The sequence below is a fragment of the Protopterus annectens genome, chromosome 13.part0, assembly GCF_019279795.1.
Source record: "Protopterus annectens isolate FY-2018-M chromosome 13.part0, PAN1.0, whole genome shotgun sequence".
Lineage (NCBI taxonomy): Eukaryota > Metazoa > Chordata > Ceratodontiformes > Protopteridae > Protopterus > Protopterus annectens.
This window is the reverse complement of record NC_056747.1, coordinates 494,494,052-494,518,739: the sequence shown is the minus strand read 5'-3', so window position 1 is coordinate 494,518,739 and position 24,688 is coordinate 494,494,052. Positions and strand designations below refer to the sequence as shown.

Genomic DNA, 24,688 nt, shown 5'->3' with positions numbered 1-24,688 from the left:
TGACTGCTCGTAAGGCAAATGCTCTGCCCACTACGCTACTGCAGTACTGCTTCATTTGTATATATCTTGATATTTATCCTCTTGTGCCATTTAAGGTGCAGTATACATAGCTAAGCAATGGGTAAACCCGCACACCTACAGTTAAATTTTATCTGTTTGTTCCTGCAAACTCTCCCTAAGCATTTTAATCATATACTCTAATAAGTGTATGAATTGTTGATGGGACTTGGCCCATAACTGCGTGTATTATTGTCTGAAAATGAAGCTGCATGATTTTGATGTTGTCTACTATGTTTTATCTAAGTTTGTAGCCCTACTGAAAACTGCACATTATACTTATCTCTAAATGTTTCTATTATTCCTAATGTATTTGTACTCTGCTTTCTGGGGCTTTTCTCCCCAGACCACCGCTGAAAATAGACATATATCCAGTCGAAATTTCCCAGTAAACAAACAAATAAAATAAAGTTAACTTTTCTGAAACAAAGTTAAGATCCTAGGTAGGTGCTACCTGATTTTTAGGTGAGTGCAAATGTAAAACAGCTTTCAGGAAAGGCTTGACCAAATCCTGAGATGAAAGGGGGTGGGGGGGTCCATAGGCAGACATGTTGAAAAAGCAAGACATGAACCTTGTTAGAGGAATATGAAAGGCCTGAAGATATTAACTAAAATGAATATTGCAAAAACAGTGGTACAGAAACCCTTAATGGATTCTGTTTCTTAGGACATCAGGACGCAAATCTTTTTCATTTGCCAATAAAAAAAAAAAATTCCTTTTAGCAGCCTCCTTTAACACCTGCTGTACGTCCTCAGGAAAAAAAGGCACCTAAAAGGTTAAACGGCATCAACATTTTATCATCCAGGCAGTTAGTTGTAGTTGTTTGAGACCAGGCTGCATCAAACCTTGCTTTATGTGAGTAGATCTATTGTGTGTGGAAGCTCATGGCAATTAATCTTAGCCAATTCCATAAAAAGGGATAACCACTTTTGCCTGGGCCAGAATGGAGCCCCCATCTATGGGAATGAAAAAAAACATCCTTATTCCAGGCCTGACTGCAAGAAATATTGGAGCAGAATTTCTTCAGATGTCTGTTTTGAAAGAAGGCAAATGGATCTATTTCAAGAGTTCTCCATAACTGGATCAATTTATGGAAGACCCCCTTGTTCAATTTCTATTCATGAGGGTCTGTCCAGGTCCTGCTCAGCTTGCATGCCACAACATTTTATTGTGATGGAATATAAGTTGCTTAGAGGGTTAAACTGTGCTGAACTGCTACTCTCCCAGCTACCACAGCCAGCTTGAACAGCAGGTAAGATCTGGTACCCCCTGATAGTTTATGTACTACATCACTGTGGTGATGTCTGTGATAAGTTGCAGTTGCCATGTATACCATTGATGATGCAGATAAAACAGAGCCTGAATAACAGCTAAAATCTCTTTGACATATGTGTACTTTGGCCTGTCCAGTTTGTTCCAAAGTCCTTGCATTGTTACCCCTCATAGACAGAGCTACCCTTGCAAAATCCACTACATCTGTTGTTACTGACTTTCAGGGGTAGTCAGAGGAAAGGGAAGACTTACATTCAAGGGTATCTGATCATGTCACCAAAGCAACTCTCTTTTCACAAAGCACACCACTGGAATTGGAAATGGCAGAGGGTGAAAATGCTGGGACCCTAATTTTTCAGGAACCACAGAACTTTTCTCATATGTAATCTGACAAAGGGAATCATGAGACTCACAGAAGACATGAACCCCAGTATTCTGAGGAAATTTGCAGAAGTCTGAGGCTGACTGGAGAAGCTCAGGATCAGTTCTAGATACAGGTCTACTTATTTCACAGAAAGGAATGTCTTTTGTGTGGAGAAAAAACAGATGTCACCCTAAGAGCACTATCCTGTTAGAAGGAATCAAGGGTGATTTTTGAATGATGACTTGGAATCCTACATTGATAAGAAGGTTTCTCACCCATGTAAGGGATTCCTAACACTTTGAACTCATTGGGATTGACTCTACAAGTATAAATAAGTTGTCTAGATAAGGAATAATTTGAATATACTGCAGTCTGCAGTAAACTATCACAGGAGTCAGACATTTTGGAAAGACCCTTGGAGCAATATGAACCCAAAGAGTAATGTAAGGAAAACACCATAACACTAGATCTGTGTTATCTTTATCCATCCACCTCAATGAATGTGTTGTCAGATCTGATGTGATGCAACTTCAGCACCTTTTTTCCAGCCTTTGGACCTAGGGCTCAGGCTCTTCCCTTACTAATAATGTTCTTCTTCCACTTAAAAATACCTTAGATCAAATTTGCCCCACATATTACATATACCTTAAGATATGCTCAAGGAAACCCCCCATATCAATCTGGTAGGGTTTTCCGCTTTCCCCCTTGTTGTTTGCATTATATTTAGAATCATTGGCAAAGAAAATAAGAGACTCAGAAATTCAAGGATATAATTGGTATGGTAGTCAGGAAAAGCTGGCTCTATTTGCAGATGATATTATTTTATACATGACAAAACCAGAAATGGACATCAAAGTGTTGTGGAACATTTTAAAATGGTTACAAATCTTCACAGGATACAAAATTAATGAAGCTAAAACAAAGGCAATAGTGGTAAATTATGTACCCACACAGGAATTGGTCAAAGAATATCCATATTTATGGGGACATGATGAAATTAAGTATTTAGGAGTATGACTTAGAAATGACTCTGTTGTGGCAGCTAAGGCTATGTGGGAAGAGATTAAACAGAAGATAATACAAAAATTGGAAACTGGAAGCTTTGTTATATGGCAATGGATACTAAAATACAAGCCATTAAAATGTTTTTAGTCCCTTTAGTCTTGTACACAGGTCAGGCATATTTTTACCAACAAGAGGAGAAGCTGTGGATAGCAATTAAAAAAGAATTGAAGGATTTTATCTGGGAAGGGAAGACAGCACGAGTCAAATGGGATAAGGCTGATACTTCCAGTGGAAAGGACTGATGATGATCAGGAAAGAAGCTCAAGAAATAAGGAGAGATTGGGATTTTGTATGCAGTCTCTTAAGGAGAACAATAAAATCATACAGAGTATTACATTCATAAAATAGCAGGGAGTATTCTAAGAACTAAGCAGCACAAAAATGGAGAAAAAAGACTCTGCTGATATGGATGACTGTGGTTAGGGATACAGATAATAGGTAAGAGGGGGTGGGATTTATTGGAGAAAAATGGCAAAGGAACCAAGGTATTGGGAGCAAATAACTAGAAAGGGAAAGGTAATAGAATGGGAAGAGGCCAAAAATTTATTTGGACTGCAGATTACAGATTGCCTTCACTATTAAGGATTGATATCAGAGTATAGTCAAAGAGAAAGAAATAAGGAGGGTCCTAAATGAAAGACCAGCACTGGTAGAGTTTTTAATAGACTCAGGAACAGAAGATGCAGTTAAAAAAGGAATAATTAATAAAGCATGTAAGATACTGTGTGATAATTATAAGAATCAGAGGAGCTTAGAAAGGATTGGGAAGAATAAGCAATTCATAAAGAGACAGTGGGGGATATATTTATATTTCCCAAATATGCAAGTCCAGAAGATTTAGGATCTTTGCTTGGAAGTGTTTACATAGGTATTTTTATACCCCAAGTAGACTCCAAATAATTTTTCCTCAGGTTAATAGCAAATGTTGAAGGTGTTAAGGCAAGAAAGAGGTGGTTGGGAACATATTGTTTGGGAGTGTAATGAGCTGGCAGACTTTAGGGATTTCCCTGCAGACCGCTCTGTCAGAAATGCTGAGTGAGTGGATTAGATTGACTGGGGAGATGATTTTTGAGCTATGATATAGAATCAGAACTGTCTAGACATAGTAAAGCCTTGCTGAGTCTAATTATGGTGGCTGCTATGGAAATCAAAGTCTAGACTTACTTTAAGTAGTTAATATAGTAACAGAGATAAAACAACTGGAATTGTGATCTTTAGAAAAGGGAAGGAACAAACTACATAGGAAAAATGGGAATTGTGGGAACAATATATGCAAAGAAGGAATGAGGTTTAAGAGGCAGGATCTGAATGAGCCATATAATACTTAACTGGCAATGACTACGCATGATGTATATTGTTTGCAACTACAGTTGTTTCAATGGAGTCTGTGATGTATAATGTTTCCAACTAAAGTGGTGTCATTTTTTTGTTTTTCATTTATATAAATGCAGGATTACCTATGTCATACAAAAAAACAGCCACTACTTTAGTAAATAAGAAGAAATGTAAGTATAAGTCCTGTAAAAAAAAGAAAGGGCTAAACATCTAACAGAGAACCACTATGCCCTATTAAAACCTACGGACTAACACTATTAAACACACTAATTATGCTATAATATCTATCTATATACTCTACTAAAGAGCTAACACGCACTTAAACTAAGAGAAAGAAGAATTAAAGGGCCTAAAAGAGAAACACAGCCACTAATTCCTCTTAAACACACTAAGAGAAATAGGGAGAATAGAAAGCCTAACCACAAAATAACGGCCTTAAAGACTAAATATCTAATCTAATATAATTATAAGCACAAGCCTACACACTAACTACTATTAATGCCAATTAACTAAATTTTGCCAAAAACTAAAGCTATAATATTGAAATAAGAAAATTTATTCACTGTCCAGAGCTGGTGAACGTCCAATCAAGTTGCAGCGGCAAACGAGATCTGGGGGAAGATCAGGGTGCATCATGGGATTGGGAGTTGGCCTCGAGCTGGTTGAAGACCTCGAGCTTTTGCAGTTGGCCGAGTCAGAGTCGAGGATTAGCTCCAAACCCATCAGTAAAGAATGAACAGCGAGATAGAACAACTTCACATTGTACAGTTTGAATTCGGTCAGATCCAACACTCAATTTGTTGAGCCGGACAAATAAGAAAACATCCAACATACAGTTACATAAGTCTGACTTACCTGTAATAGCAGATGTTTGAATACCTCAGTGTTATTTTGGGTCATCTGCCAAGGTAACTCAGTACTGGCCAGCTTTCAAAAGCTCAGAGTCCCCTCTTTCCCTCCTTCTCTTCTCCCAAGATAGCTGAATTTCTGAGCATATCCTGACAGGGAAGCCTTCAGCTGTCACAGGAAGTGAGCGTTCAGACTTGCTTCCACAAAAAAGGAGAGGAAAGTACCCAAAGCTAGAATCATCCAGCTAGACTGCATTTGCAGCCAGTAACAATACTATATAAAAAACAAACAACAACCAAATCAAAGGCGATGAAACCCACCTTAACTATGCACAATTTGTGGAATGGCAGTTGGGTGTGTGGCCACTGAGACAGTGGGGAATTTGAAAATCAACTATTAAAGGTAGGTAGAACATAAACAACTATACTATGTTTATCACTCCCACTGCCTCAGTGGCACTTTGGGTAGATTCCCAAAGCTTAACCTACTTGGAAAATGGAAGGGTATGGATCAGGGAGTGCCTAGGGCATGATCCTATCAAACCCTGTTCTGGACCTTGAAAAGGAATCCAGTGTGTAGTGCTTTGTGTAGGTTTGAACAGAGGACCAGGTTCCTGCCTCTTGAAAGCTTCCAGAGTCCATTCCTCTCCAATATGCAATCAAAGAGGATAAAACCCTAGTCAAATGAGACTTAACCTTGCATGGAAGAGATTTACCATGAAGGGAGTAACAGAAAACAGTATTACAGAACAACCATTGTGCGATAGTTTGCTTAGAGACAGGTTGACCTTTCTTAGCCCCCCATATAGGAGACCAATGGCTGTTCAGCATTCCTAAAGGGTTTTGTTCTGTCAAGGTAGTACCTGAACTGCCTGTGCACATCAAAAGTATGCAGAATCATTTATTCCTTATTTTGTGGATCAGGGTAGAACACTGGGAGATTGATGGCTTGATTCAAAGTAAATTCACAAACAGCTTTAGGCATGAATAATGGATTACTGCATAACACAGCAATGGTGAACCTATGACAAGCCACAGTGTTTTGGGCGACATACCACCGTTCACAAACAGTAGAATTACCAATAAAACGGAATGAACACAAATACAATAAATATGTGACCCTGCACTTATCTATTAAAACTCAGCAACAAAAAAGTGATTAATTGATGTTAATCAAATCAAATGCAAAGTGTTCCATGTTTTTTTCAGTTCAATTCAAAATAACTATTAAAAGTAGGGTAATTTTTTGGTGTACTATTTTAAGCCCAATTATCAGTGAGCATATTGTTTTCTCTAGTGTAAGTCACTGATCTTTCTTTTACTTTTATAATACATAGTAGCACACATAATTGGACTGTATTTTTTTAAAATAAAAGAATATGCAAAGAATTGTCTCTCTTGTTTGGGTGGGGGTTAAACGCCAGCAGAGTCAAGATAGGAATTTTCTGAATTTTTGACATGCCGAGCCCAAAAGGTTCACCATCATTGGCATAACACAACCCTGTCCTTGTGAAAAAAAAAAAAAAAAAACAGACAGCTGGCCCACCCATAAGAGCTTGCAGCTCAAAGACTCTCTTTGCAGATGTCAGAGCAATGACTAAAATAGTTGTCCAAGTACTGAACGATAAATCAGCCAGAGAAGCAGGTTCAAAAGGAGTCAACTTTTCAAGAATAAAGTTGAGTTCCCATGAAGGAGGAATTTGCTTTTAAGGGGATATCATGTACAACACTCCTTTCATAAACTGTTTGGCTTCAGAAAGAGACAAAAGATGGGATCCAGGGCAGACAAGCTTAAATGGCAATAAGAAGCACTTTGACAGAAGCACATTTATTTGTTTATTTATTTAACATTTGTTAACCGGGAAAGTCCAACTTGGGAACACAGCCAATTTTCAGCAGAGGCCCAGAGAGAAACACTCTAGATGCATGTCTCTGTAATGTGGGAGGACAACGGAGCACCCAGAGGAAACCCACACGAATGCTGAGAGGACATGCAGAATCCACACAGAAGGCACCCCAGTTGAGAATCGAACCGGAGAACCTCTTGCTGTGAGGCGACAACGCTACCGCTGCCCCACTGCGCTGTCCATATAACAAACCATCTTTAAGTAGTTCACACAAATATTTAAAAAACAGAGGTCAAAACCCTTTAGGGACCTCTGTTACTGGTTAGGAACCAGGCAGAAAACCTCTTCTACTTGTAAGGTTTTCTAGTTGCAGGTTTTCTTACCTCCTTAAATATCTGTTACATGTCCTCATGGAATAAGTGCCCAGAAGGTATCAAAATAGAATTATCCATACTGTCAGTTGCAATTGCTCTACGTTTGGGTGTACCATTCACTCCTGATGCTGTGTGAGTAGATCCAGTCTATGAGGAACTTGTGGTAATTGCCTTTGGCCAGTTCCATTAAAAGGGAGAACCAACTTTACCTAGGTCAAAAGGGGATACCACAATGATCTTTAGTAATTCTTTCTGAATATTTATTAGTACATTGACAATCATTTGAATGGGTGGAAATGTATACAAGAACATTGCCAAACATGAGAATGAGATAGAGTATCTTCCAAGCATGGCTGCAAATATGCCTTGAACATAATTTTTTCAGTTTATGTTTTGAAAGGAGGCAAAAAGAGCTACTTGACGTGTTTCACACATCTGGATCAAGTCCTGGAAAACAATGTGGAGCTTCCACTCTTGAAGGTCTAGCCAGGGTCTGCTTAGTCTGTCTCCCTTTGTGTTTTGTGAGATGGAATGAATAAGGCCTGAAGAATCAGAGAATGCAGTAGAGCCAGCTCTCAGGCCATCACTGCCAACCAGAAAAGAGGGCATGTCTTTGTACCACCTTGCTTGTTTAGGTACCACATCATAGTAGTGTTGTCTGTGGCCACTAAAAGAGAACCCGGAGTCCATAACTGGTGAAGAACTTTTAAGGTACGAATCACTGCCAGCATCTCTTTACGTTTACGTGCTTTGGCGTGTTCTGAGGACCCCACAAGCATTGCTCCCATGGACACTTTAGACTGATTTCTGAAGACAGAAAGGGAGCCCTCCACCACTGCAGTTCCTGTTTCACAAATCCCAGTAATGGTACTGGGAAATCCAAGGGATAAAGATGCTGCATCCAACAAATCTTCAAGGGCCACTGAATTTTTCTCAATTGTAGTCTAGCTAGTGGTATCATGAGGATCATAGATGTCATAAGGCATAGCATTTTGAGAAGCTCTCTTTCTGTGGCCATTTCAAGAAGACAGAAATCCAAGAAATGTCCTGATAACTCAGAGCCTTGTCTTCTGACAGGAAAGGCCATCCTTTTTACTGCATCTATCCAACACTCCAGGAAAATAATTCATTTGAGAGGGTGTAAACAAGGGCTTTCGAATGTCCACTTTGAAACCCAGCTTGGAAAGAAGGTATGCAAATTCATCTACGGACCCCAAGCACTTGGATACAGACTTTGCACAAATCAACACATTGTTTAAATAAGGAAATGTGGATGCCTAGAGTTCTGCAACAGGCAACCACTGGGACCAAATACTTTGTAAGCATTTGAGGTGCAGCAGATATCCTAAATGGTAATGCAGAAAACTGATAATGAAAGTCAGACACAGGAAATCTCAAAAAATTCCTGAAACTGAGAGCAATATGAATGCGATAACTGTACTTGAGATCTAGAGTCATCAGGAAACAGTGGTCTGGAAGCAATGCTGGGATCAGCTGTAAGGTGGGCATTTTGAACTTTGGAATTTTTACAAAGATGTTTAGAAAGGACAAATCTAGGGACAGGTATCCACCAGGACTGCTCCTTTTTTGGTACCAAAAAGATTCTGCAGTAAAATCCTCTGTCTTTGTGAATCACATGCACTGGTTCTATGACCCCTGCTTCCACCATGCAATGGAACACAGGAGGAAGCACCTCTGCATTGTCTGGTGGGTGTGTGGAAATTCCCCTGAAAGGGGGAGATTTTCTATACATTGCCAAATGTATCCTCTTCCAAATTATTCTCAGAACCCATTTGTTGGAGACTATTTGCTGAATGCAGACTATTGATCCTGTTTCAGAAAGGAACCCCTCTTGTTTGGTTTCAAAGAATTATTCTCCTGCCATTTCCTTTTGGATCCCAAACTTCTGTTTGGCTGGGATTTTTGTTTGTTCTGCACCTTGAAGGAAGATGCCTTGGTTGGGGAGAACATGGGTGCATGAAACATTCTAGATACCCTAAGTATTAATTTGCCTTTAGTATCCCACTGCTTGAGAATGTATATAACAGAGGGCCCAAACACTAATTCAGAACTTAAAGGTGCATTCAAAATTTAGTCTTTTAAATCAGAGAAATTCTAGTTAGACAGCCAAGCATACCGTCTTCATACAACAGAAGTACTATTTCCCAAAACTGTATCTGCACATTTAAGCACACCTGTCAAAACATGTTTCAAAACGAGAGTCAAATTAGAAATGATTACATTCATCTAAAACTTCTCTGCATGTAAGGATGCAGCAAAGTCATCCAAACTGTATGCATACTTTAAAATAAATTTCCCCATATAGTCTTCATAATTTAACAGTCTAAAGCCTAGATTACTAGAAAGAGATATCCTTTCACCATGAAGATCTAACCATTTTCTTTATTTATCATGGGGCATTGGATTACATGAAGCCAAGGACTTTTTATCTGAGCAGGCAGCTGGGATAACCGCAGCTGGATCAGCAGTCAAATGAGAAGAGAGACCTGTCATATCCAAGGAGACTATATATTTTCTCTGCGTCTTTTTTAGGGATTGCTGGTACAGATACTGATGTTCTGCAGGCAGTTTTATAAAAAATGTCCATGGCCAGTAAGGGGGGGGGGATAGCCACAGAAATGGGCATCTCATTCTCCATAGGGTCATATACCCTGCCTAGCTCTGGGATCGTTCCTGTTCTTGACTGCTCCTAAGTGAAAATATCACTAATTCTAGCAATCATTTGAGGGAAAAGAGAACATTTTTTGGACTTAAGCTCATGTTCAGCTTCCGAAGAATCAGTGTGACTGGACTTGATGTCGACTAGGAAATCACCATTGTTTTCATCATTCTCTAAAACAACAGAAAGGTCTCTAGCCAAACTAACACGAGAGCCACGTATGGGAACACATACTAGAATTAGCTGTCAGCAGAACACTCTTAGCAAAGGATATTAGTCCTATAAACAGCTATGATCTGATCAGCTGGATGATGAAGGTTCCGTGTCTTTTTCTTGTGAACTTCACTAATAGATAAAATATCCGAGTCTTATGTCTTGCAAGGGGTTCCTCACCCCTGACTATTCCTAAAGGGTTTGGTTCTCCCATACCTGTGATAGACACTGGAACAGCCCCAGAGGATTTGTTTAACCTCCATTTCATAGTGGCTGGCAAAAGCTACACTAAAACAAGACTGAGCAACAGGTAAGTGGTCTGCAAATCGAGCAGTGGCACCAACAGAATCACTAACAGTAGGCTGAGGCATATTCTTATTTTGTTTTCTCTTTTTGGGTGCAACCTGATTTGATGGGGGTACAAAGTTAAGATTCATTACGTCGGGTGGGAAAAAACATCAACCAGAATAAAAAACTGACTGTACTGGATAATAAATCTAAATAAGAACTTAAAGGTTCTAGTAATAAGCATGGCGCAACACAAATAAACTCGGTCAAACTGTGCCATTAACACAAAAGTTTGAAATGGGTTCAGAATTCTTTTACATCTGACAGAAGTTAAAGGATTCCCAGTATACAAAGTCCAAACACCAAAGCAATCAATGTGCCAAATTAGAAGTTATGTACCTACCATAACGTTCCATGTTAGTTGTCTTCTCACGCCTTCTTTCTTGCTGGATGGGTTCAGAGCCGATCCTCGGCTCCGACTCGGCACTTGCTAAGCTCGAGAGCTAATTTTACCAGCTCGAGGCAACCCCATATCCCATGATGCAAGGCGGAGATTACTCAGATCTTGTTTGGTAGCTAAAGAAATAGCAGTATTTTCTTCCAACTTAGGAGGAAGAAAATAAGAAATACTAAATAACATCATAACCCTCTAGAAAGGATCCACATAATCTAGTGACACTAGGAGTTGAACAGCTAGAAAAAGGTAATAACCTCTTAATAGAAGATGTATAATCTTCTCGGTCTGACCAGGCTAGGGGGAAGGAGGGCGGGACGCAAGAAAGAAGGCGAGAGAAGACAACTAACATGGAACGTTATGGTAGGTACATAACTTCTAAATGTTAAGTTGTCAATCTCGCCTTCATTCTTGCTGGATGGGACCATGTCCCTAGCACCTCTATCCTGGGTGGCTCAATGGAACAGACTCTTGAGAACGGTGGAACCAAAATTTGCTCTGTCTCTGGAGACCAAATCTAATTTGTAATGTGAAACAAAGGTATGAGGAGAGGCCCATGTGGCTGCTGCACAAATAGTGTCTATTGGAAGTCTAGCTTGAAAAGCTGTAGATGTAGCTAGAGCTCTGGTAGAATGGGCTTTTGGGTTAGAAACCAACTCTTTGCCTCTGAGCTGATAAATGTAAGTGATCACGGAAGACAGCCACCTAGATAAAGTTATCTTAGAAACTGGAAGGCCTTTCCTGTTCTCTGCATAGGATAGAAAAAGTTGATCAGATTTCCTAAAAATTTTTGTCTTATCCAGATAATATCTGAGCTGACGGTGAACATCGAGATAATGTAACTTTTGTTCAGCTCTATCAGAATAATTCGGGAAAAATACTGGAAGATCAATGGACTGATTTAGGTTAGTCTGAGATGCCACCTTTGGTAAGAACGACGGATTAGTTCTTAGGGATACCCTATCTTTGTGGAATATTAGATAGGGAGGGCGAACACAGAGAGCATGAAGCTCAGATACTCTCCTGGCAGATGTAATGGCAACTAGAAAAAGTGTCTTCCAAGAAAGCAATTTCAAAGAACAGGCAGCTGCAGGTTCGAACGGGGTTGAATCAAGGATTTTAAAATTAAATTTAGATCCCACTGTGGTGGGGGGTCTCTAATTGGAGGTTTCAATAAAAATATACCTCGAAGGAATGCCTTGCAAAGTTTATGTAACATAATGTTGTGGTCCAAAAAGCCTATATGAAAATTTGAAATGGCTGCCAATTGAACTTTCACTGTGGAAGAAGAGGATCCTGAATTAAAAATGTCAGCTAGGAAGGCCAATACCAAATGAATTGGAGCAGTATAGGGGTCTATGTTCCTAGCTTTTGCCCAAAAAGAGAAACGCCGCCATTTACTAGTGTAGATCTTTCTGGTAGAAGATTTTAGGGAAGCTACTATGATATCCCGTACAGGATTAGAAATCATAGGAAGCCTGGCTGAGGATGGAAGTGGAGCAACCAAGCAGTGAGGTTGAGAGAAGGTATGGATTGGTGCAGTTGACCCGACTGGTGGGTCAGAAGATCTGGAACTGGGTCCAGATGCCATGGCTGTACCAAGAGGTAATGATGTAGGAACGGAAACAATATCTGTCGAGGCCAATAAGGGGCAATGAGAATCAACTTGGCTCTCAAGGCGGTTGCTTTCTGAATTAGCTGAGGTATCAGCGGAAAAGGAGGAAAAGCATAAAGAAGTCCCCGGGGCCAATCTTGGGTTAGAGCGTCTCTGGGGGGATGGCCTGGAAGGGGGAAGAGAGAGAAGAAGTCTGGGCATTTGCTGTTTTGAGGTGTAGCGAAAAGGTCGCAGCAAGGAAGGCCCCACTTCTGAAAAATCTGTTTGAGAGACCACTCGTGAGGCATGAGAATAGCTCTGCTCAATCTGTCCGCTATGATGTTGGATTTCCCGGGGATGTGCGTTGCTATCAGAAACCGGTGAGAGGAGATTGCCCATTGCCAAAGTCTGAGAGCCTCTCGACACAGTGGATAGGACTTGGTTCCGCCCTGTTTGTTTATGTACCACACTACGGACATATTGTCCGTTTGGACTGCAATAGTTCCCAGGGGAAGAGAGTCGTTGAGGGCTTGCAATGTTAAAAGCACTGCTCTCATCTCCAGAACATTTATGTGCAGATGGTACTCGAAAGGTTGCCAAGTGCCATGGACCATTCTGCCCTGATAATGCCCCCCCACACCCAATCAGGGAGGCATCGGATGTAACCGTGGCAACCGGGGCAAGAGGAACAAATGGTCTGCCTTGATGGATTTGAGGGGACGATATCCACCAAGTCAGATGTCTTTTGCAAGTTGGAGTTACTATGATCTCGTGACACATGGGAAGTTGCTGAAAGGACCATTGGGTGAATAGCATCCATTGTAGAAGCCGCATGTAAAAGCGGGCGAGGGGAAGAAGTGTTATGGCGGCCTCCATAAGACCCAGTACTTTCAGAGCAAATCTGGCCTGAATTTTGTTGCTGAATAGAATCACTTGGATGTGTCTTTGAATGTCCAAGATCCTTTGGTCTGTCAAGCTTGCTGAAAGTTGTATGGTGTCCAATTTTGCGCCTATAAAAGTAATATATTGACAAGGCGACAAGGCAGATTTTTCGAAATTTATAGAAATTCCTAGCCCTCTGCAAGTGTGAATGGTGTAATTTCTGGCTTGGAGAAGCTGATGCCTGGTGGTGGCAGTGAGGAGCCAGTCGTCTAGATATGGAAACACCTGGAATCCTTGACGTCTCAGGTAAGCCGTAACCACTGCCATGCATTTGGTGAACACTCTGGGAGCTGTAGTGAGTCCAAAGGGCAGGGCTCTGAATTGGAAGTGACTGGTCCCCAGGCGAAAGCGGAGAAATCTTCTGGAGCGTCTGTGAATTTTTATGTGATAGTACGCATCCTGAAGATCTATCAAGCACATCCAATTGTCCTTGCCCAGAAAGGGCAGAATGGACTGAAGCGTGACCATCCGGAATCTTGATTTCTTTACAAACTTGTTGAGTTTGCTCAGATCTAATATTGGTCTCCAGTCCCCTGTCTTTTTTGGAACTAAAAAGAACCTTGAGTAGATTCTGGATCCTATTTGGTCCGCTGGGACTGGATGGATGGCTCTTTTTACTAGCAGTTTTGATATTTCTAGTACTGCTAGTTCCCTTAGACCGGTGGAACGTCTGGAAGGGTTCCCTTTGTTGAATTGGGGTTTGAATAAAGGGAATTTTGTAACCCTCGGATATAACTGACTGTACCCATTTGTCTTGAGAAAGGGAAAGCCAGGCTATTGGGTACAGCGATAATTTTCCCCGACTGCCTCCGGCGGACAATTGGGCAACATCTCAGGGATGCTGGAAGGGTTTGTCAGAAAGAGGCTCTCTGCTACCCTGATTCTGCCCCTAGGGCGGCGTCTATTATTGTTACCCCCTCTGCCTCTGGGGGTAAACTGACTTCGTGCGTCAGGCGTGACTCCTTGAGATTTGCGGAACCACATTTTCCCTCCCTTCTGTCCTTTGGGGTAAGGTCTAGAAGGGGTGGAGAAACGGACTCCTACGGCAGAAAGAGTCTTGCCATCTTGTTCGCATCTAGTCAAAGTGTCTTTCACTTGAATACCGAACAAGTTCGAGCCATCAAAAGGGGAGTTTGTGAAAGACGCCTTGAAGGGGTCTGCAAAATTACAAAGCCGCATCCAGGACTGACGTCTTAAAGCCACTCCTGTGCCAGCAGCCCTACTCGCTCCATCGGCTGCAAAAGAAATGAGCCGCATGGTGGAGTTAGCAATGGAGTTAAGGATTCCTAGCTGTGAGCTAATCTTATCCTGAGACCCAGCAGCTGACGGATCCTGTAAAACTTCCCCCAACTCTTTAAGAACATCTCTTTGAAGGAGGGTGAAGTGGCATAAGTAGTTCAGCGATCTCATGGCAAAATTCGCTGAAGAAAAAATCCGCTTACCGTACCTGTCCATAGTCCTAGAATCCTTATTAGGAGGATGGACAGGTACTGAAGGATCAGCTAATTCCTTCTTGGTGGCAGCAGCCACCACCATGGCATCAACTGGGACACCCTTTGTTAAATATTGTCTATCTTGTGGGGCAGTAATAAATTTTGAAGGTCTCCTGGGGATAGGTTCCACGAACCTGGAGCCATCCATGCCTTCCGAGCCACTACCTCCATGAGAGGGTCGAAGGCGGAGACACCCAGGAGGTGGAGGGTCAAGATCCGAACGCCTGCAGGTATACTGACTCGTCTTCAGAGGGATTAAGGGAGGGCCAGTTCCCCTCTGTTTAAGGATTTCAAGGATGTCTGAAAATGAGACATCCTCAGAGGAGGACCTTGGGGATCCCTCCGACTCATCCAAGTCAGTATCTGATGTAGTAGTCTCAGGGAGTCTAAATGTTTCCTCTTACATGTCCTCTTACGGGGGTTCTCCTGACGGATCAGGAGAAGCCTCGGAAGAGGAAGATATTCCCAATGGGGAAACCTGAGGCGTTGGATCTCTGGGTCCGGGAGCAAGAGAGTGGGAAGAGACGTCAGCAGGCACTGTAGTGGGAGGAGCTGATGGAACTGTCCGGGGACTAAGCCCAGGGGCTAGTACACTCCTCATCACCTCAAGGCTCCCCGTCAGAGAGACCAGAAAGTTCCCACTCAAGAGATAGGAACCCCAGGCCTCACCGAGGGAAGGCTCCGAGGCAGATGTCGGGGCCGAGCTCACCAACGCCGAAGCTCCGAGAGGGAGAACGGGGTCGGACAAGGGTCCGATGCCACTCGCCCCCTCGCAGCCGACGAGAGAGACTAGACGCCCGGATCCCTCCAATGAAGGTCTCAAGGAGGAAATCAGAGCCGAGGACAACGGAGCCGAAAGGGGTGGTATCGGCTCCGAAGTCACAATGGTACCGGTTCCGAGGAGCTCCGGCTCCGAGCTCTGTAAGAGAGTCAAAGGAGGAATGTTCGGTGGATGTGATATAGCTACCGTCTGTTGAGATGGGCTATGGAGTATTTGGGCCAATGCCTGAGACTTTAATAGTCTACTCACCACTCTCTTAAGGTCATGATCAGATAGCCTGGATGACCGAGAAGATCGGCTCCGATGGCTCCGCTCTGAGAGCAAGGGTGATCTCGGAGCCGAATGAATAGATTCCACTGAAAGGGATCGAGATCTCTTTTTTGAGATCAATGGAGCCATCGGAGCCGAAGATACGTCGGCTCCAGCCTGAGCCGACACTGAGTGTCTGGACTTGACAGCATCGGCGCCGGATGGAGCCAATACTGAGACTGGTATGGAAAGATCGGCTCCAGCCAGAGCCGATCTCGAGCCTGGTGAGGAAGAACCCGAAGCCGACGGCTTGGAAGCCTGAGCCAAAGGCTTAACAGGTTTCAAGGGCTTCCCCGGCGCCGACTTAGTCGGGGAGCTCTCGGGCTTTAATAAGCCCCTTAATATGAGCTTATTTTTTCGTTCCTGCAGGACTCTTGGGCTGAAAGCATGACAGATAGCACAAGAGTCCTGCAGGTGCAAAGGTCCCAGGCAATAAACACAAGAAGTGTGACCGTCTGTCAAAGACATCTTCTGACAGCACGAGTCACACTTCTTGAAGCCTGAGACCTTAGTGTCCTTCGACATAACTGTGTCGATGAAACACCAGTAACACACACACACACACACACACAAAAACACTCAGTCCAACAAATTAAATTAATTTAAATTAAACAGGGATAACAGACAGTCACACACAAAAAATCCCTGACAGGAAAATATTTAGGGAGGGGAAGGCCTAAGGCCTAACTGGGGGCAAGGGAATATTTACTCAAAAAGAAGGGAACACTGACAGGAATAGGGTTAAAGTGAGTCGGTAATTAACAAAATATAATATTTATATATATAAAGTTAAAGGGGGTAGACAAAAAGTCTCTAAAAAGTTCACTTACCTAGAGCTGGTAAAAGAAGGCACCTCGTTAGCGAAGCGGCAAACAAGATCTGAGTAATCTCTGCCTTGCATCATGGGATATGGGGTTGCCTCGAGCTGGTAAAATTAGCTCTCGAGCTTAGCAAGTGCCGAGTCAGAGCCGAGGATCGGCTCCGAATCCATCCAGCAAGAATGAAGGCGAGACTGACAACTTAACATCCAGTGTTAAAAATTAACTCCACATATTTTAGCTATATTAAACTGCCATAAAATAACATTTAATAACAATTTAAACTATATTTTCTTGGAAGAGTGAGTAAAACCTCCAGAGTACATTCAAATAGCATAATTTCCAGTAAAATTGCAGCCTGATGTTAAAAACACACAAAGCAGAGTCATACAAATAGGAAATAATAATAAAGTGCTGAAAAAATCCAAGTTCTGCAATATTTTCCCGTCAAGAGATGAAAATGAAGCAAAGTAATAACAGTAAAGACAGGCCGATTAATTTCTGGTTCTGACTGCACAAGACAGCCCCCTAGTGTCTAACAGCACACGTACACATACACAATGCACTTCTGATAGAAATACTGAAAGTTTCCTCAGAAACAATAAAAACAAGTCTTCGTCAAAGATAGAAGCCAAATAAATACTGCAACAAGCAGACATTTCCACAGGAATTACTGTAAACAATGAAAGAAAAAATAATATATTTTAATGAATAAACATAAAAATAGAAAGAGAACAATAAATCTAACAATAAAATAAGAGAAGGGGGTTTCTGGGTTTTTGAAAGCTGGCCAGTACTGTGAAACACTGGCAGAAAACACAAAATACCAGTGAGGCAGCGAGAATGAAAAACATCTGAACCAGCATCCTGCTGTCCTAGATGCACCATCCACTAAGCTGTACATTAACTGCCTGGTGAGTTTAGAGACAAACGTCACACCTGTCATCTGTAACATCAACTTAAAATGCTGCTGTCCAGCTAGTGGACCCAGTGCCTGGGACAACCTATCACTCAACTCCAGCTGGAAGTATATATGCAACAGATGGTTGCCTGCTTCATTGCGAACATGGAGGATGCAGAAGCATTTCCCAAACTTGTCCATCTCTTTGGACCCTATATAGACAGAACAGACAAGAAGATTCCCATCATCATCAGTGATGAAGATAACACCAACAACAAAGTAAGGCTTAGCAGTTTCTACTCAGCAAGCCTAAACCTGAGGATGCCAAAAGATCTACTCTGGGCTCCTATGAACAGGCATCACAACACTGGGTTCTTCACATGTGCTCCTAACAGTGAAGTGGGCCATTTTGCCCATGGGCAGTATCACCAAAGAAGATAGTTGGGGGTAATGAAATGCCTTCTGCACAATCTTCTGTAGAGAAGGCATGGGTTCTCCGTCATCCCCAATACCTAACCATTTCTAATACTTCCTGAAACTTGGAGTTATCTGGTAGGGATATTGAGAAATCAATGGCCTGTCAATCACTTATATCTATGGTGGGAGAGACCAATGAGAAGTTAGCATTCTTCCTCTTACATCCATGCTTCTGAGCTAGTTCCATACAGGATGGCCTTGAGAAGGAAGAAGTTTAATCTTATCTAGATATAAATGACTGATTCCACAAGAGCACTTCAACCTGTCTGTCCTGTTCCTGAGAAGGATGGATGACTGATGAAACACCTGGAAAAATGTCTCTGGTTGAGGCCACCATTTGTGCAGGTACAGGTGTCACACACGGTAGAACCATCTGCATTGTCAGACACTGATGTTTCACTTGGGACAGAGTGCACGGACCTCAACTGCTCAATGTTGCATTTCATTGATGTGGTACCAAAAACATTACTATCCCTTACCTCCAAACAAATCCATTGAGCTGAAGCCCAAAGCTGATGGTTTGAAACACTTCCTAGCCAAAACTGGGAATGACCTCAACAATGTTGACAGTGTTACTGACCCCAAAATGCCAAGCTTAAAAACTAAGGCCATAGAAATGCCTTACGGAACTGTTATCATCATTAGTGGTGTCAATGGGAAAGGCACTAACACCAAAAGCTGTGGTTCAGAAACCAAGACTATGTTTTATATCAGTGATGGTGAATCTATGACACACATGTCAAAGGTGACATACACCACAATGTTTTCTGTGACATGCCAGTGATCGCCAACACCTGAGTTACTAAAGACACTGCTTTTACATTCATTGCTCATGTGAAGTTCACTAAATTATTTTGTGCCAAGAGCTTTTGACATGCCAAACCCAAAAGGTTTGCCATCACTGTCTTACATACTATATCTGATGATGTAGATGCCTAAATACAGGAGTCCAGTCTTATTGAACCAATGCTGAAAAGTGGAGTCAAGGACAGGAAATGAGATGAAAAGACAAAAAAGGAGGCATAGGAGGAGCACCTCCGTTTACCACAATACTAGCACAAGAAAAGTCCAGAAACATTTTTAGCCGAACCTTCAGGAAGGCCTCTATCATCATCATCATCACAGAACCAGATTAAGTAAAGGTCAGAAAGTGACTTTTAAATGCCTTGGTGCACCTGGTAGCCAATGGACTGAAATGAAAAATGTCCCTACTTCTCATGAGTCAGAAAGAGAAGAAACGCTATCTTGTCTAACCATCTCTCTTTAGCTTCTTAAGAGGAGGATCATGAGAAAACTCTATCAATTTACCATATTTATATTTTTTTCCTTTCTTTCTGAATTCTCAATGACATTACCTTTCTGTTTGTATTAGCAGAATCCTGACTACTCCCTATAGAAATGTTGGTACTGGAAATGCTGAGTGCCTAAAGGCAGATAAAAAAAAGACTGAAAAACTGAAGAGCGAATCTCAAAAATCATGCTTCTACTTAAAACTTCTTTTAGCAGAGGTGGTTACCCCTACACCCCTCCATGTGGGGGGCAAGCACTCCACATCCCCTGAAATTATATATACCAACTCGAAGATTGCCATATCGCAATATTCTGAGACCTGGCATCTCCAACTTGGTATATGTAACTCCATTCTTTCGGCCATTCAGTCTCTGAGTTTTGGGACTCACTCTAGCGGGTCCTGACATTTCAAATGGTTACCATCCTGAGATTTGGGCTTAGTCCTAAGGCCAAAAGGTTGACCCCTGGTGAAGGTCTTCAGTCAAAGTTCTGTATGAAATGGATGCAGAGCAGCTGTTTAAGCTTTCCAACAATTTGTTTTGCCATTCTCTAATCCTCGGAGTCCTGCATATAGCAGTCTTGTGCCTCTTGAGTCATTATCTTCACATTTGTGAGATCAGGCAATGGTCCTTAAATAAAAATACGAAAATAGCAACTAAACAAACTTTCAGCCTGGACATGGGATACAGAAAGTAGTCAAACTCCAGAGGAGCTGATTTATTGTTGAAAAAAACCTATAGGAAATATGCTGCCTTTATTTATATGTTTTCCATATCTGAACTGCAGTATTTTCAAGCTTTTTCTTCCTCATTCTCTTAAGCCTGCTCTATTAGCTGCCATTTATAAAAATACTCACCTTCACAGATCAGCTGTGCATTTCGTTTGTTTGTGGCAATGTTAATGCATAAAGAAACCAACAGCTCATTGATGTGACCATCTTTACACTTGCGTAGCATCTTCATTAACTGAAAAACAAAAGAAGAAATCTGTCAGCAATGTATTTTTTTTTTGGGGGGGGGGGGTTGCATTGCCCATACTGTTTGTCAGTCATCGGCGCTCTCACAGTAAATCAGACAATTTCTTACCTATCAATAGAGGTGAGGGTTGACTGAGAGGGGTCGCCATTAAGGCAAACATCAGGGGGGGGGGTTGTCCCTATAAACCCTACCACCCTGTACCTACTCAGCAACAGCAATGGGTGGGACATGCAATGGATGAGAGTGTTGCAACACTGCTCGCTTATATAAATAGTCAATATGAGGAGGATGCCCCACCCTGCCACCGCAAGCACAATTTGGCTGTTTTTACAATCTCCACCAAGAAAATCCAGCCAAGGTGCATATGTCCCTGGGCACATGCACTCCCCTCCACCCCTGCTTGCTCCATCAAGCATTAAGACCACTACTCAAACACAGACTGCCCAGACTGTAGTCAGGGCTCTATCCCTCTATGGCACTGGCACAGGCATCAGCAGGGTTTTAAAAACTGTTACTGTACGTATGGATTTAACAGTTACAGTTATCAAATGAGTATTTCACAAGCCTGCTGAAATAAAGGCAAAAATATTTATAACAAACTGAATTACCATTCAAACAAAAAAAAAGAAGTTAAGTCCCTACCATAATGTTCCATGTTTCTTCCTTCTTGCTGGTTGGGTTCGGGGCTGATCCTCAGCTCTGACCCGGCCAATTTACTATAGCTCGAGAGCTTTTACTGGCTCGAGGCTACCCCCTATACCAACATGCCTAGCGACAGCTACCCAGATCTCATTTGTAATAGCCCACACTAGACATATGTAGTAAAAAACTATTTTTACTAAGTGCTTATACATCAAGGTAGGAAGGAAAAAGGGAAAGACTATGCATGGTTAACTAACCTGGTATGTCAGCAGGAAACTCAGGCAGTGTGACCAAAAAAGAACTCCTCTCGAACCTCCAGGAAGGGGGAAGGAGGGGGGAAGCAAGAAGGAAGGCGAGATGAAGGAAAACAAACATGGAATGTTATGGTAGGTACATAACTTCTTTATGTTATGTTGTCGCATCTCACTCACCTTCATTCTTGCTGGTTGGGACCGTGTCCCCAGTACCTGGTTCTTGGGTGGCTCACTGGAATAAACTCTTCAGGACCGTGAAACCAAAGGATGCCCTATTCCAGGAGACCACATCCGCTTTGTAATGAGAGATAAAGGTATGAGGATTTGCCCATGTTGCTGCTGCACAGATTGAATCTAAAGGTAATGTAGCTTGGAAGGCAACAGAGGTGGCTAAGGCCCTGGTTGAATGTCCTCTGGGTCTTTCTGGAAGAGTCTTTTTACACAAATCATATGACTAACTGATTGCGTCTGACAACCATTTTGATAAGGTCACTTTTGAAACTGGATAAACTTGTTTATTGTCAGCAAAGGATATAAACAATTGGTCTGATTTTCTGAGGTCTTTGGTCCTGTGTAAATAAAACATAATTGTCTATGAACATCCAATTGGTGTAATCCATACTCTGCCTTGTTGCCGTAATTGGGGAAGAACACAGGAAGCTCAATGGACTGATTTAAGTTATAGTCTGAACAAACCTTTGGCAAGAAGGAAGGACTGTTCCTAAGAGAGACGATCTCTGTGAAAAATGAGATACGGCGGGCGAACAGACAAAGCATGTAATTCAGAAACCCATCTAGCCGAGGTTATAGCAACCAAGAAGAGGGCTTTCCAAGATAGAAACTTTAGGGGGCAAGATGCTGCTGGTTAAAAGGGGGTCAGAACCATCAAAGCTAAAACCAAGTTGAGGTGGGGGGGGGTTCTCTTACCATAAAAGTGCTGTACCTCGTAAGAATGCTCTGCACAACTTATGGGACATAATGTTAGAACCAAAGTCTCCTATATGAAAATTGGAGATGGCAGCAAGTTGGACCCTAATATTAGTTGCAGCTGCCCCTTTTTTGAAGGTTTTGGCCAAAAAGTCAAGAATCTTGTGAACAAGAGCCGTAAAGGGATCAGTGTTATTACTCTTGGCCCAATAAGAGAACCTCTTCCATTTGCTAGTGTAAATGCTCCTGGTAGTGGTCTTGTGGAAGGACACTAGGATGTGTTGTACAGCAGGGGAAATGTTAGGGTGACTGGCTAAGACAGAAAGTAGAGTAACCAAGCCATCAGCTTGAGAGTTTGGAGGGATGGATGAAGCCTGCCTCACTGATGTGTCAGGAGGTCTGGAAATGGGTCTAGTATCCAAGGCTCCAGTAGAAGATAATGGCGAAGAAACGGAAACCATATCTGGTGAGGCCAGTAAGAAGCAATGAAGATGAGTTTGGGACCCAACGATTTTGCTTTCTGAAGTACCATCGGAATGAGAGGGGAAAGGTGGAAAGGCATATAGTAGTCCCAGAGGCCAATCGTGAACAAGTGCATCCCTGGGTGACTGTCCCGGAGGGGGAACTAGGGCGAAGTAGCTGCTGCATTTGTTTAGGAGAGTGGCAAAAAGACTGCAGTATAGCTGGCCCCATTTGCAGAAAATCAAGTCAGCAACTTCTTGCTTCAGGGACCACTCATGAGGCATGAGGACAGCCCTGGTGAGCCTGTCCGCTACCACACTGGATTTTCTGGGAATGTGCATCGCAATTAGAAAAATTTGGGAAGACATCATCCATTGCCATACTTGAACTACCTCCCGACACAAGGGGTAAGATCTGGTTCCACCCTGTTTGTTGATTACCATACAACTGACATATTGTCTGTCTGGATTGCAATGGTCCCGGTAGGTAGAGAATCTTGAAGTGCTTGCAACACCAGAAGCAGCGCTGTCATCTCTAGAACACTGACTTGCAAATAGTACTTGTGAGGTTGCCATGTTCATTGGACAGTCTGTCCCAGATAATGCCCCCCCCACCCTATCTGGGAAGCATCCATGGTAACTGTGGCTACCGGATGGGGGTCTAGAAAGGGTCTGCCCAGAGTCACCTGGGAGGAGACAAGCCACCATAGTAGGCCCTTTTTGCAAGATGCTGTAATGAAGATCATGTGTGACATTGGCAAATCCTGGAAAGACCACTGAGCAAAAAGAAGCCACTGTAGAATCCTCATGTGAAAGCGTGCTAAAGGGCCTAGTGTATTTGCTGCAGCCACTGAGCCCAGTACTTGTAAAACTTGTCTTGCCTGAACTCTGGTCTTCTTTATAAGAAACAAAACATGCTGACAAATGGTTGACACCCTGTCTTGAGGCAGTTTTGTATCATGCATCTTGTATTTAAGTCTGCCCCTATAAAGGGAATAGGCTGACAAGGTAACAAGTCAGACTTTTTGTAGTTTATGGTGATGCCTAACTGGGAACAAGTTTGGATTGTGTAGTCCCGTCCTTTGATCAGTTGATGCTCAGTGGTAGCAGTGAGGAGCCAGTCGTCTAGGTATGGAAACACCTGGTATCCTAGACGCCTCAGGTGTGCTGTGACCATTGCCATACACTTGGTGAACACCATGGGGGCTGTGGTGAGACCAAAGAGCAGGGCCCTGAACTGATAATGACTGGGTCCCAGACAGAAGCGCAGGAATCTCCTGGATTGCCTTTCCAATTTTTATATGGTAGCATGTGCCCTGGAGATATATGGAGCACATCCAATTGTCCTGAGCCAAGAAAGGAAGAATGGACTGCAGTGTTACCATCCAGAACTTCATCTTTTTTACTGATTGGTTTAGTTTGCCGAGATCCAAAATTGGTCTCCAGTCCCCTGTCTTTTTTGGAATTAAAAGAACCTTGAGTAAGTTCCAGATCTGATTGGGTCTGCGGGGACCTCCTGGATGGCTCTTTTTTTCTAGCAATCTTTGAACCTCTAGGATTGCATAATCCCGAAGACTGGGTGGAACATGTGGGATAGAACATTTGTCTTTAGGGGGGGACTGAGAAAAGGGAATTTTGCAACCCCTGGATATTATCGACAGTACCCATGTTTCTCTCGTGATAGATTGCCAGGCTGCTGGGTACAATGATAGTCTGCCCCCAACTGCCTCCAGAGGTGGACAGCCGGCTCTCCCTTCAGGAATGCTGGAAGGGCCTAGCAGAGAAAGTATCTGTCGCCCTGCTGTTGCGGACCCCCTCTGCAGTGAGGGAGGCATCTTCCGTTGTTGTTACCCCATCTGCCCCTGGGGGAAAATCTCCATTAGTGTCAGGCGAAGATCCCTGGGATTTTCAGAACCACATTTTTCCACTCTACTGACCTTTAGGGTAGGGTCTAGATGGAGTGGAAAAATGGACTCCTATGGCAGACAGAGTCTTCCCATCCTGTTCACACCTGGTGGAAGTCT

The 24,688-nt window shown here is 42.6% G+C and overlaps 1 protein-coding gene across 1 annotated transcript in view; it reads right to left on the bottom strand.

The window, feature by feature from the left end:
- LOC122787922 (kinesin-associated protein 3-like) overlaps nucleotides 1-24,688 on the bottom strand; it is an 815,339-nt gene that overhangs the window by 443,690 nt on the left and 346,961 nt on the right. Inside the window, exon 4 of the mRNA XM_044054849.1 lies at nucleotides 20,260-20,368. Within this exon, the coding sequence (XP_043910784.1) occupies nucleotides 20,260-20,368 (109 nt within the window). The remainder of the gene's footprint in view (nucleotides 1-20,259; nucleotides 20,369-24,688) is intronic.